The sequence below is a fragment of the Monodon monoceros genome, unplaced genomic scaffold, assembly GCF_005190385.1.
Source record: "Monodon monoceros isolate NGI ecotype Baffin Bay Population unplaced genomic scaffold, NGI_Narwhal_1 Super_Scaffold_12, whole genome shotgun sequence".
Classification (NCBI taxonomy): Eukaryota; Metazoa; Chordata; class Mammalia; order Artiodactyla; family Monodontidae; genus Monodon; species Monodon monoceros.
The window spans coordinates 105,659,927-105,673,134 of NW_021703768.1; the positions used below are offsets into that span (position 1 = coordinate 105,659,927).

The 13,208-nt window shown below is 39.7% G+C and overlaps 1 protein-coding gene across 1 annotated transcript in view; it reads left to right on the forward strand.

The window, feature by feature from the left end:
- Nucleotides 1-13,208, forward strand: part of MEGF10 (multiple EGF like domains 10) — a 120,958-nt gene that overhangs the window by 68,289 nt on the left and 39,461 nt on the right. The window contains exons 7-8 of the mRNA XM_029217803.1: nt 156-292; nt 7,799-8,011. Of these exons, the coding sequence (XP_029073636.1) occupies nt 156-292; nt 7,799-8,011 (350 nt within the window). The remainder of the gene's footprint in view (nt 1-155; nt 293-7,798; nt 8,012-13,208) is intronic.

Sequence of the window (13,208 nt, forward strand, 5' to 3'; positions counted from 1 at the left end):
AGAGTGTATGTGTTCTAAAATCTCCTTTATCTAATCTTCTTGCAGCCCTGTTCCTATATCCCTCCTCCCTTTTTGTTTCCCCTCTTTTCTCCCTTCTCCTTTGGCCCTTCCCTGGCTGGAGGCCCATCTAATTTCCCAAGTCTCTTTGAATGCAGGGCACAGTGTGTGGTCAGCCTTGCCCCGAGGGTCGCTTTGGAAAGAACTGTTCACAAGAATGTCAGTGCCATAATGGAGGGACATGTGATGCCACCACGGGCCAATGTCACTGCAGTCCCGGATACACAGGGGAACGGTAAGGGACATCCTTGTGCTTCTCTGACTGTTTGTAACGGTGTGAAAGGAGAGCTTGGAGGGTCCAGGGAACACGTTTACTACCATGTGTCTGTGACTATTCTGTAATCATCCAAGAAGCATCTGTAAGGTATCGGTGTGTTTGACAGATTCCTTCCCAACTCAGTGCATAGAAACTGGATCACAGACAGCAATGGTGAATTGAAGATACAGCAATGGTGAATTGAAGATATTATATTTTATTTTAAAAAAATAATAAAATATCAGAACCCATGATGGATGAGTTCTATACAGTTAAGTGTTTAGGACAGCCACTTCAAGCACCAATACTTTTTACATTTTAAAGATTTTTGGATAGATTTATTTTAAAATGGGATGTGTACTTAGGTATCTTTAAAAAGTATGTCAGGCATAAAGTTACCTTCTTATGATGCTGTGTACTCTTAAGAATAGCAGTCGGTTTTTTTTTTGATATTGAACTGCATGAGCTGCAGTGTATTTTGGAGATTAATCCTTTGTCAGTTGCTTCATTTGCAAATATTTTCTCCCATTCTGACAGTTGTCTTTTCGTCTTGCTTATGGTTTCCTTTGCTGTGCAAAAGCTTTTAAGTTTCGTTAGGTCCCATTTGTTTATTTTTGTTTTTATTTCCATTTCTCTAGGAGGTGGGACTAAGTGAGAGAGAGGCATGGACATATATACACTACCAAACGTAAAATAGATAGCTAGTGGGAAGCAGCCACATAACACAGGGAGATCAGCTCGGTGCTTTGTGACCACCTAGAGGGGTGGGATAGGGAGGGTGGGAGGGAGATGCAAGACGGAGGGGATATGGGGATATATGTATACATATAGCTGATTCACTTTGTTGTACAGCAGAAACTAACACAACATTGTAAAGCAATTATACTCCAATAAAGATGTTAAAAAAAAGGATAAAAAAAAAAGAAGAATAGCAGTTGTTTCATTGTGCAGTGCTGATAGAATAAGACCCCGTGGGACTCACAGGGCTCTCTGGTCGCACGTGATGCTCATGTGGTGCGTGGTTTTTACACCCACTGCTTGTCCTTTTTTGTGTTAGGTGGTAAAGTGTTACCCAGAGTGCTTTTACGGCTTCTAATTAGCTCTTTAATCTGTTGCATTCTGGAAGACTTGATAACCAAGCTTGCTAGATGTGTGTGTAAAATTAGAGAAAGAGGCTTGAGAGGCAGAAGAGTATAATAGCCAAAAACAAAGATTTTGGAATCTGTGTCCTTGGAAACATCCTAATCTGTAATGTTCAAATAAATAACTGTACTTTCCTCTAGGGTTGTTATAAGGATTAAATGAGTACATTAAAGCATTTAGAACAGTGCTGAAACTTGCAGATATTAGCTATTATTGTAGTGGAATGATTTCTATGAGCTGTATAAATACTAGCGATTATTTGAGTGATGTCTAGAAGCTATATAGATACTAGGTATCATTATTTTTTTGGTGATATCTGTGAATTAAGAATTCCTTTAACCTTCCTCTCTAATTTTTTTCTTTCTAAAATTCTGGTCTAATTTTATGACTTTTAATAAGATACTGTAAGATACTGTGTGTTTCCCCCCACACACACTTAGACTGTGCACTTCCTTATTAAATTTTTTTATAAGTACTATGTAATTTTTGAAAAATCCCATTTAAGTTTTTTTTTTGTTTTTTTTTTTCTTTTTTGCGGTACGTGGGCCTCTCACTGTTGTGGCTTCTCCCATTGCGGAGCACAGGCTCCGGACACACAGACCCAGCGGCCATGGCTCACGGGCCTAGCTGCTCTGCGGCATGTGGGATCTTCCTGGACCAGGGCACGAACCCACGTTCCCTGCATCGGCAGGCGGACTCTCAACCACTGCGCCGCCAGAGAAGCCCCCATTTAAGTTTTTAATTAGATATTTCTGGATAAAGAAGAACTTGCCTTTGAATATTTTTTTATTTAGCCACCCTACCAAACTTCTTAGTTAATTCTCATGTTATTTTTAGCAAATACTATGGTTATTTTATCATCTACAAATAAAGACAAGTTAGGCTCTTCTTTTCAAGATTTGTAATGATTATTTTGTTCTCTTGAGTTGTTGCATTAATTTAAACCTCTGAATGAATGTTGACAAATAGAGGTAATAGTGGGAATTCCTGTCTTCTTCCTACTTTTATTGGAAATGGCTCCAGTATACTTTCGTGTTTGTTACTGTCTTTTTCACGCTTCAGTAGGTTTTTCTTTTAAGATTTTTTTTGATGTGGACCATTTTAAAAATCTTTATTGCACTTGTTACAATGTTGCTTCTGTTTTATGTTTTGGTTTTTTGGCCGCGAGGCATGTGGGATCTTAGCTCCCCGACCAGGGATCGAACCAGCACCCCCTGCATTGGAAGGTGAAATCTTAACCACTGGACCACCAGGGAAGTCCCCTTGAGTAGTGGGGTTTTTTTTTAAATTAATTAATTATTTTTATTTTTGGCTGTGTTGGGTCTTTGTTTCTGTGCGAGGGCTTTAGTTGCGGCAAGTGGGGGCCACTATTCATCGCGGTGCGCGGGCCTCTCACTGTCGCGACCTCTCTTGTTGCACAGCGCACACTCCAGACGCGCAGGCTCAGTAGTTGTGGCTCATGGGCCTAGTTGCTCTGCGGCATGTGGGATCTTCCCAGACCAGGGCTTGAACCTGTGTCCCCTGCATTGGCAGGCAAACTCTCAACCACTGCGCCACCAGGGAAGCCCTGTTTTGTTTTTTTTTAATTCCTATTTTTATTAGGAACTTTTGTTAGTAGTATCTGTTTAATTTCATTAAAGACTTTTTCATCTTTTGTTAATATAACTACATATTTTCCTTAGTTTTTTGATGTTATGAAGCATTGACACCTTTAGCACATGGTTTTTACAACATGTAATTGGGCTACTCAGAAAGTTTTTGTGCCCTACATCCTGGTTTATGATTGTATTTTGGAAAATGATGTTGTTAGATGAGTTCTGGATCCATGTGGCATTAATATCTTAATATAGAAAGATAAGTCAGGAAAGGAGAGGCATGGGACCAAGCAGAACCCTAAATAATAGTTCTGTGTAATATTTTTGGAACCTAAAAATTTAAATATAATGGTTTTCTTGCCCTGTAGGGATTTAAGTCTCAAATTCAAGGAAACACAAAATCAACAAACATACAGGCCGGTTTATACTCATCTTTACATGATACAGGGAAAAGGGATAACATACAGGGAACATAACATACAGGGAAAGGGGATAACAGCTAATTTTCAGGTGAGTTTTAGATTTGAGGCAAAGCTGGCAAAGAGCTAGAGAAAGAGAAGGAAAGTGAAGAGGGAACTTGCTTCTTGACTTGTTTTTATAACTGTTGTTTTTCTGATGAACTGATGACATGACTCCTGTTTTCAATTCTGCTCTCACTATCTGGGTTCAAGAGTTAACACATGCAGACACACACACACACACAACACAATGACAACAAGCACATTTGTCATCGTGAAAGGGAAATAATAAGTGGTTATAGAACGATCTGTGGCAGGAGGTGTGGGGAGAGCAGCCCAAAGGCCTGGGGATTTGCCATTTCCCCTGTTTTGAGAAGTCAGCGAAACGTGATCACTGAGGTCAGATCAGAGGGAAACAGGTACCACCGCAGGCAGCTGGCCCAGAGCGTACCCAGGATGTGGGGACGGCCCTCCCAGCCAGAGAGAAAACAGAACAAACAAAACGGGCACCTTGTAAGCAGGCAGAGCAGATCATGGGATGTCCCCATAATAGGCTGTAGGGTTTGTGGGATGGTTGAGAGGACAGCGTGGTGAGGAAATCTCATGTGGCACAGCCAAGTATGAGTGGTGAGAGCATGGCTTTCAGATCCTCACAAAAATTCTTCTGAAGGGGTTAAGAGTGTTCTTAATGCTGATGGGTTGTCATGGCATCATTGCACTGGGGCCTTTGATGGCCTAGCATGAGTCCATGTACATAATTGGTGCTCCTTATGCGTTAGCTGAGTGGAGAGATCCATGGATCAGTTATGGACTCTGTTAAGGTGAAGCCAGCCTGCCATGCTGTCTTCTGTACCACCCTGAAAGTGAAGAAGAATGTGGGCCAAAGGAGGTGAAGTCCAAAATTGGAGACAGGAATTGGGGGATGCAGAACTGGCCTTCAAGGGAGGAACTCTTTCCTGCTTCTGGGATTGTGGAAAAGTTGGCTCTTTCCCAGTGTTCTTTATATTTCCCCAGAGCAGCAGTTCTAGATGTTTGAAAGGTAGGCAGCCTATCTATTGATCCCAGTTTAATGAGGAATGTGATTCTTTCACACTAAATCATGGTTTGGCCCATTTATTCAGGTCACTCTTGGAGGGCCATGCTCAAAAGGACAAAGGAGAAAAAGGAAGCTGGCACCCCTTATGTGCTAACTCACTTCCTTTTCCATAAGTTCACAGTGAGATGCAATATGATAATCAAAATGATATTCAAACAAGCCTGTGACCCTCACTGGTTTGGGTATTGGTGTCATGTTTTATTAGGTTATCTCTACTTAATGCTTGTCCATTTTTCCCAATTCCAGGGTATTATTCAAAATCTAAAAAAATAAAATAGGAACTTCACATTTTCATATTTCTACCATGGCCAATATTTATTGCTATATTTTTATCTGCCTCTGTGCCATCTCTCCTAAGAAAATATTTCCTCTTTTAATGACTTCTAAAATTACTTTTCTTATTCCACATGGGACCACAAAAGCAACATTAAGGGCATAAAATTCGTTGGGAAATGATGCTTCTTTTAGAAAAAGGAGCCCAAAAGGGAGATAAGACTGCTTGACAAAGACTTTTAATTCAGCCAATGAGAAGGATGTAAGCTACTTCATGATTGCATTTATTTTTAAGGTGGAAAATACCTACTTCTAGAAAGACATCCTACCATTTTGGTGTGGTAGGTGGAAGCAGACATAACTGTTATTAATAGGATTATCTTACAAGTACAACATTGACAAAAAACAAGTGGGAAGGTAAACCAAACTTTACTGGCTACTTCAGTAAGTAAAATTCAAATGGCTTTTTGCCATTTAAAACAGAAACTCAGTATGTTTAAGTATATGTTAGAAAGGTAAATATGGGTCAGGCCCAGCTATTATGGATTTTGTTTTCTCAGAGAGAAGGAAGTCCCTGCCAAGATAGGACAGAATATACACACTGCTCCCCTGTCATTTGGTGGCAGACATTTTTCCATGCTTCACGTTTTTATCCTGTTCCCCACTTTTAGAGCTGTGCTTTTTCCTGAGTTAAAATCCTGGAGTCCAAAGCATAACATTTTATTTTATTTACCTTGATTTTATTTACCTTGAGCATAACTTTTTCTTTTTTTCTGGCACTGCCTTGCAAGGATGTCTGGACAGACAGGTTGCCAAGCTGTCTTGCCAGCCTTTAGTAGAGCCATGAGGAGGCCCAATGATTGTCCTATAGCATTTCTTTCTCCAAAGTTTACATCTTTAAGGAGTAAACTAAGTGACTTGGCTTAGTAAAGCTTCTTACAAGTTAAAAATAGAGTACCTTTAAAAAATACTCTGGTCTAAAAATAGGTTTACTCATGTGTAACTTTGCAGCACACATCTGATTTTTGCTAAATAAACTTGGTTCAATTACTCCAGAACTTTTCTAATGCTTTGTTGAGTGGCTGATTTGAAGACTTTGCCATTGACAAGCCTAAAGATGTCTAGAGTCTGTGAAACCAAATTTGCAAGAGGCCCTTTTCCCTAAATACATGCCAGAACCAGAGTTAAGGAGAAAAATATCAAAGGGTTCTCAAGCTTTATCCTCTGCCCTTAAATAGAATCCCATCCAGCCTTGGTATTGTTAGTCCTCACACCCTATCATTAAAACTATGCAAAGCCTTGTGGAAAATGTTTGCTTTTCAGCCTCTTTGCTGTTGCTTTGAAGTCTGCTTGGATTCATTATCATGCACTTGCCCTTGCCCTGTACCCATTTGAAAAAATGCAGTGCTGACCTACATTTTGGACTCTAGGTCTGGCATGACTTGAGAGCCACATGGGAAGTGGCTGCTGAGACTCACAGAGGGTACCCTGCTTGTGGCAGCACTCTGGGTAGGCGAGACCCCGGCTTCCTCTCACTTGGCAGAAAGGGCTCCTTCTGCTACAGAAAGTCCCTTCAAGTCACCTTGCCTGGTCAGAAAGAAACTTGGCTGGCCCAATAGCTAGTCTTGCGTTCCATGGAGCCATGATGATTTTCTCTTCTCAATTCCCTCCAGCAACTCAGCTTCCCACCAGATCCAACTTACCTAGAGCATATCCTTATGCCGGGACCGCACTGTTAGGCCATTTTTTAAAAGACAATAAAGTGAATTTTTTTCCTTACTATTTAGTAGCCCTTCTTCCCAACAGAGGACAAAACCCCATTTAATAAAAATGTTGTGTTCGAGAACTCCCAGCATCTCTACCGTCTCCTGGCAGGAGTTCCCCAGGTTGAAGTTGAGGACACCTCATTTCAGTAGCTCAGACTTTCCCACATCTAAGGAGGACTTTGTTTATTTAGCTACATAACTTTCTAAATGAGGAGCAATGATTGCCATTCAGCTTTGAAAAGAGCAGATACATGGCTGAAATTAAAAATTAATGTCAATGTGAAAGCCAAGAGAATTAATATTTCGTTTCAAGTTTGCTACAAAGTTTTCTCTTTGAAATGGGGAAAGCATATATCTTATTTTAATTGAAGATAGGTAATTTACAATGTTGTATTAGTTTCAGGTGTACAGCAATGTGATTATACATATTCTTTTTCAGATTCTTTTCCATTTTAGGTTATTAAAAGATATTGAGTATAGTTCCCTGTGCTATACAGGAGGTCCTTGTTGTTTACCTATTTTGTATATAGTGGTGTGTACCTGTTAATCCCAAACTCCTAATTTACCTCCCCCTGCCCACTACCCCCTTTGGTAACCATAAGTTTGTTTTCTATGTCTGTGAGTGTGTTTCTGTTTTGTAAATGAGTTCGTTTGTGTCATTTGTTTAGATTCCACATATAAGTGGTATATGACGTTTGTCTTTCTCTGCCTGACTTACTTAATGTGATAATCTCTACGTCCCTCCATGTTGCTGCAAATGGTATTATTTCATTCTTTTTTAGAGAAAGCATATATTTTAATTCCCTAATGATGGGCTGGGACTCACACTAGGGCAGTTCATTTTCTCCCTTTCCTGGTATCTTCTAAAGTGCTATGTATGCCTTTAGCAAGGACTAGGTGTAAAACCTGCTTTTCATCCCAAGCTCATAATTTTATTTTGTTTTTGTTTTTGCTATTTCTTTAAACAGTTCATACTACTGTTACTACTATAATTTATCTTAATGCTTTTCATATCTGTAATGGTACAATTACCAAATAAATGTCAAATCCAAAAAGGATATCATTGTAAACATAACAAAGCCTATCTGAATCAACTGTTTATTTTCACAAGGCACTGACTAATCTATCTTATGCTCCCGCCTCCTGCATGACAGGTGCCAGGATGAGTGTCCCGTTGGCACCTACGGAGTTCGCTGTGCAGAGACCTGCCAATGTGTCAATGGAGGGAAGTGTTACCACGTGAGCGGCTCCTGCCTCTGCGAAGCAGGCTTTGCTGGCGACCGCTGTGAGGCGCGCCTGTGTCCAGAAGGGCTCTATGGCATCAAATGTGACAAGTGGTGTCCCTGCCACCTGGACAACACTCATAGGTGAGGGTCAGCTGCCCCTGGAATGATGTGTCCTATTAAAGTTTTCACCGCAGTGTCCACTATTTAGAAGGAGGGATCGGCAGAGAGATTTCCACCCTGAGACCCTTCTCGCCTCTGGGTCATCCAGGGCAGGAACCACTAAGTAAACGGAAGTCTTTTCTACTTAATGCAACAAGTCAGAAGTGCTAAAATTGTTAGATGGCTGTGGATGGATATGAAACCCTATTCTCTATTAATGGCCACCAGAAAATATTAAACTTGCTGAGGTTAGTAGAATGTATCCCTAAGAGAGGGATTTTGTGACATTCCCTTAGAAGCAAAGATACAATGAGAGACATAGGTTAAGCCCAGTTTAGTATGTAAAACTATCACAAAATGCTTCTCACTGCAGCCTCTTTTACTTGACATGTGCCTAGCCAGGAAGTGTACTGGTGGAAGTTTTGTGACAGTGTGTCACGTGTGGTTGTCACATGTGAGATATGTGTTCAGAATTGATTACTTGGACATAGAATTCACAGGAGTCTTTTGGCTCAAAAATTTCTCGAAGAATTTACGAACAGGAAACCAAGATCCCACCCACTTTTCTGTACCTTGTCTGCCCCTGAAAATATCTGTCCAACTGTTTCTTCCTCTCCCTTTCCCAAGGACCAGATACATATCACTTAAAATTCTGGGCCTCGTTTGCATACTGCTGGAAAAGTTGAGTTTGAGAAAAATGCAGTGCATTATATAGCAGTTCAGATGACACCAGAATTACCTTCATTTGCGTTCAGCACAACTGTTACTTCATTTATGTTTCTGAAAGGTAACTTGTGACCACGTCAAATCTCAAATGCACAAAAGTTAAAAGTAAATAGAAGCCTGTAGTGGGTCTCTTCTTTAAACCATTGTTGGGAGCCAAAAAGAAAAAAAAAAAGAAAAGGACTTTGCACTGTGTGTGTGTGTGTGTGTGTGTGTGTGTGTGCTGAAATACATTTTAGTGGGACATGTCAAAGAAGTGCATTCTTTTTTTTTTTTTGTGGTACACAGGCCTCTCACTACTGTGGCCTCTCCCGTTGCGGAGCACAGGCTCCGCACGCGCAGGCCCAGCGGTCATGGCTCACGGGCCCAGCCGCTCTGCGGCATGTGGGATCCTCCCGGACCAGGGCAAGAACCCATGTCCCCTGCATCGGCAGGCGGACTCCCAACCACTGCGCCACCAGGGAAGCCCAAGAAGTGCATTCTTAATGTGTCTCAAGCAACTTAGTAAGCTACTTTAGTCAACTTCTGGTTTTCTTCATTGGAAAATATTGCCACTCTTTACATGACAGTTTGGGGAGTAAAAATGAATAATCTCTGCAGGATTTTGTTTTTGTTTTTCAACTCTTTAGTGTTGAAGGAGCTGGCAGGATTAGGGACAAGTCATAAGTGTGGCTCATTAGTTTGGCTCAAGTCATTAGTAATGGCTAAGGACTTTTTAATGCCAGTGTGCTGTTTCGTTGTATACAGATGCAGCCTGAAATCAAATAGATTAATAAACCTATACAAAGGATCTCTGCTATGAGAAGGATTGGAGAAGCAGAGGAAATGTTGATTTTTGTTGGAATTAGTTACCATATTAGTAGCTGCAAGATGCAAGTGGACAGTTTTTAGGTTGACATCAGTACCATATAATTTTGACATAGGTCATGTGTACCTAAGTATGTATGCTTTAACAAACAAGTACATGAACTTATTTGATAGTCACATAGATCAAAAGAACACTAAAATCTGTCTAATAATGTATAACAAATAATCAGAAGATTAAAAAACAATTAGCCTATGAAGCGGCTTCTCTAGATAATGACAGCTATTTTTTAAAATTAGCTTGTACAGATTTCTGTTAAGACCAGTTGAATGTTGATTATATGACTCTGCCTTTTTGAATTCACAGTTGAAGCCACCCATCTATTCTTATATCTTGAACTTCTATGTAAAATTCCTAGAAACACAAGGTTCCCTTTGAACCAAAAGGCATAGAATCTTTGTATTAATTGAAAGTCTAACTTACCATTTAATCAGGCAAGAGTGTAGCTTACTATTGCATAATACATGATGTATATTTATCCTAAAAGTCTTTGTCATAATTAATGAAATAACTAATGCACACTATCAGTTTACAGTGTCTTTAAGTAAATTTTTAGTTCTGTGGATATGTCTGTATTGACATATATTGAAGCCGTATATTTGAGTAAGGGTTTGTATCAGTTAGTTTTGCTGCATAAAAAAAAACCCTACCCTAAACTTAGTGGTCTAAAACAACAATTATTTGTTAACTGATGATTTTTTGCTTGATTCTTTGGGCTGGGCTCAGCTTGGTGGTTGTTCTGCTGGTCTGCCTATGTTCAGCTGGAAGATCAACTAGAGGCTGGAATTCCTGGAATTCCTCACTGGAATTCCTCACTCACAAGTCTAGCATTTAGCTAGGTGATGAGAGTGACTGAGCCATATGTCCCCAGCATCTAGCAGGTTAGCCTGGGCTTCTGTAAGTGGTGACTGGCTTCCAACAGCAGCAAGAGAGAGGGCAAGCCCCAACATGGAAACACTTTTCAAACCTTTGGTTATTGTCATGTTTGCTAATGTCCTTTTAGACAAAGCAGGTAACACAACCAAGTCCAGATTTGTTACACTCCACCTCTTAGTGGGAGGAGTTACAAAGCGTTTGTAGCCATTTTTATTTTGCAAGCTATCAGTAAGGTTGAAATGAATTTAAATATATTTATAAGTGATATTAGTATTTTAAATTACAGCACTGTTATAGAGCCTAAGGACACTCTCTGTGAACTGGACTTCTTAAAACTAACTTTTATAGTGGAAATGATTTTGAACAGGAAAACGAAATTCAAGATTCACTGAGATTCCACGTGGGATATGTATATTAGCTCTTGTTAATAAGGACATTTAATAGCTGTGGGCAATCAGGGTGTGCCTATTTGTAAATGCCACCTAATTGTCATATACTTGAGCATGAATAATATCTAAGGAAATGAATAAAAGGAAGTTCAATGATTCATTCTATTTTAGCCAATATTATATGGGATACCTGTAATAATTTAACTCTTAAACTGAAAAGCTTTACTAGAATATTTTTATCTAGTTATATATGTGTAAAAAACGGTAGATATTCCTATCTGTGTTTAATCCGATCTTCATATTACACAAAGCAATCTGTTCTTTAGAAAGAAATCAGGTAGGAGGATATTACCCTTCAACCTCCACTCTGCTGCTCTAACAACAACACGTAAATCTCATTACCAATTAAGCTGCCTGCATGAGAACCCATCAAATGCCTCCAAAGTGCTCCGGCTTCCTACATATAATTACAAATCGCAGAATACTAATTTTGGTGTCAATCAATTTGAGAACCAGTGTGCTGCACTAATACTCAGTGGGGGGCATTGAATATCAATTTCTCTGCCTGCCTCTAGCTTAGTTCAATTCTCTGTCCCCGAATTGTCTATTCTGCTTAACATTTATATCTATACCATGAATATTATTTTCTACCTTTTAATGTAGAATAATATTTTCTATCAAAAGATCTCCTTTTTTAAAATAGCATCTTAAGGTGAACTACTTTAACCAATCCATCACTTGGAATATGTCTTTTCTTTTTGTCATATGTAGGGCCTTTCTAAAATAAACTTAAATTTGTCCATGCTTCTTGCACAATACAAGCTTTTATTGGTCCTGCTACCCCTTTTATCCTTGCAGTTTTAAAATTTAAATTTTAGCAATTCTTTTTCATATATAGACCTCCTAGCAGGCTGCTATCAAACTTCCTTTTCCTTTGGTGTGAAAACAAAGAAAGAAATCTGGGTTCAAGTTTGATTCTGCCACTACCTGTGCAAGACTTTGAATAAATTCCTCTTTCCAGGTCTCTCTTCCCTCATTTATAAAATGGAATCATACCTAACACTGTGAGCATTAAATGAAATCATGCACATGGATTGCTTAGCATGGTGTTAGCATACATTCAGTGCTAGTCTGTGCACCTGCTTACAATATCATCATAAATGTCACTTAAGTGACTGTCTCCTGCAATTAATGGTGATTCCTTTTAAGTCATAAATTTGACATTTAAAAAACTAATTTTAGGGGAAATCTGGCCTTTGTATGCAGACATACAGATTATAATTTAACATTGCTGGATGACTTCGAGAGATCAGGGGAAGCAGATTTGTGTGGGAAAGCACGATCCCTGGAGTCAGACCCCGCCACACATCAACTGTTGACAGTTTCACTTGTTCGCTCGATCAGTGCTTACTGTGGGCTACTGTGCCCACGGCCAGGTGACAAAACACCCTGAATTCTTGTCCTCATGGAGCTGGAAGTCTAGAGGGGAAAGAAGACAGGGGAAGGATTATAAAAATAAACATAAGATTACAGATTGTGATAAGTGAGATGAGCAGGGTGCAATGAAAGAGAATAATAGGAGAGACCTAACTGAAACATGAGTGGTCAGGGAAGGCCTCTCTAAGTAAGAGAGATTTAAGCTGAGACTGGAAGGAGAAGATGGAGAGAGCTAGGCCAGGAGTGGGGAGACAGCATTCCTGGCATATGGAATAGCCCATGTGAAGCCCTTAAGTTGAAAAACCTCAATGCTCTTACAAACTAAAAGAAATCTATTGCAGTTGAACATAGTAATAAAGAGAGAATAACGATGAAAGAAGAGGTCGGAAAGAAGGCAGTAGCCAAATGCTGAAGGCCTATGGGTTATATTTAGGGTCATCATATATCTGGTGTCACAGGAACTGTTTGGTTTAGGCCTATTGCCCTAATGTAATTATTAGTAACTCCCTCTTCACTCTTAAAAATGTCCTGGTTTAGACAATAAATAATCTTCACTCTAGCTGTATTAAACAGTATGGATTTTATTCTGAGTGTAGGCTTCAAAGAGAGTCTTTGAAGAATTTTAAGGAAAATGATACCATATGATCTACTTTTTAGGTGATGAGGCATGAGTGAATGCAGGGAAGAAAGTTGGAAGGCTATTCAGGAGTGTAGGAGAAAGATGACCTTGCCTTGGAGTGGGATGGTGACACTGAAGATGGAGCGATGTGGATAGATTCAAGACACATTTTGGAGTTAGAATGGTTAGGTCCTAGTGATGAAGTTAATATGGGAGTTGAGGGAGAAGGAGTTATCAAGGATAACTGTGAGGTTTTTAACTTAAACCACT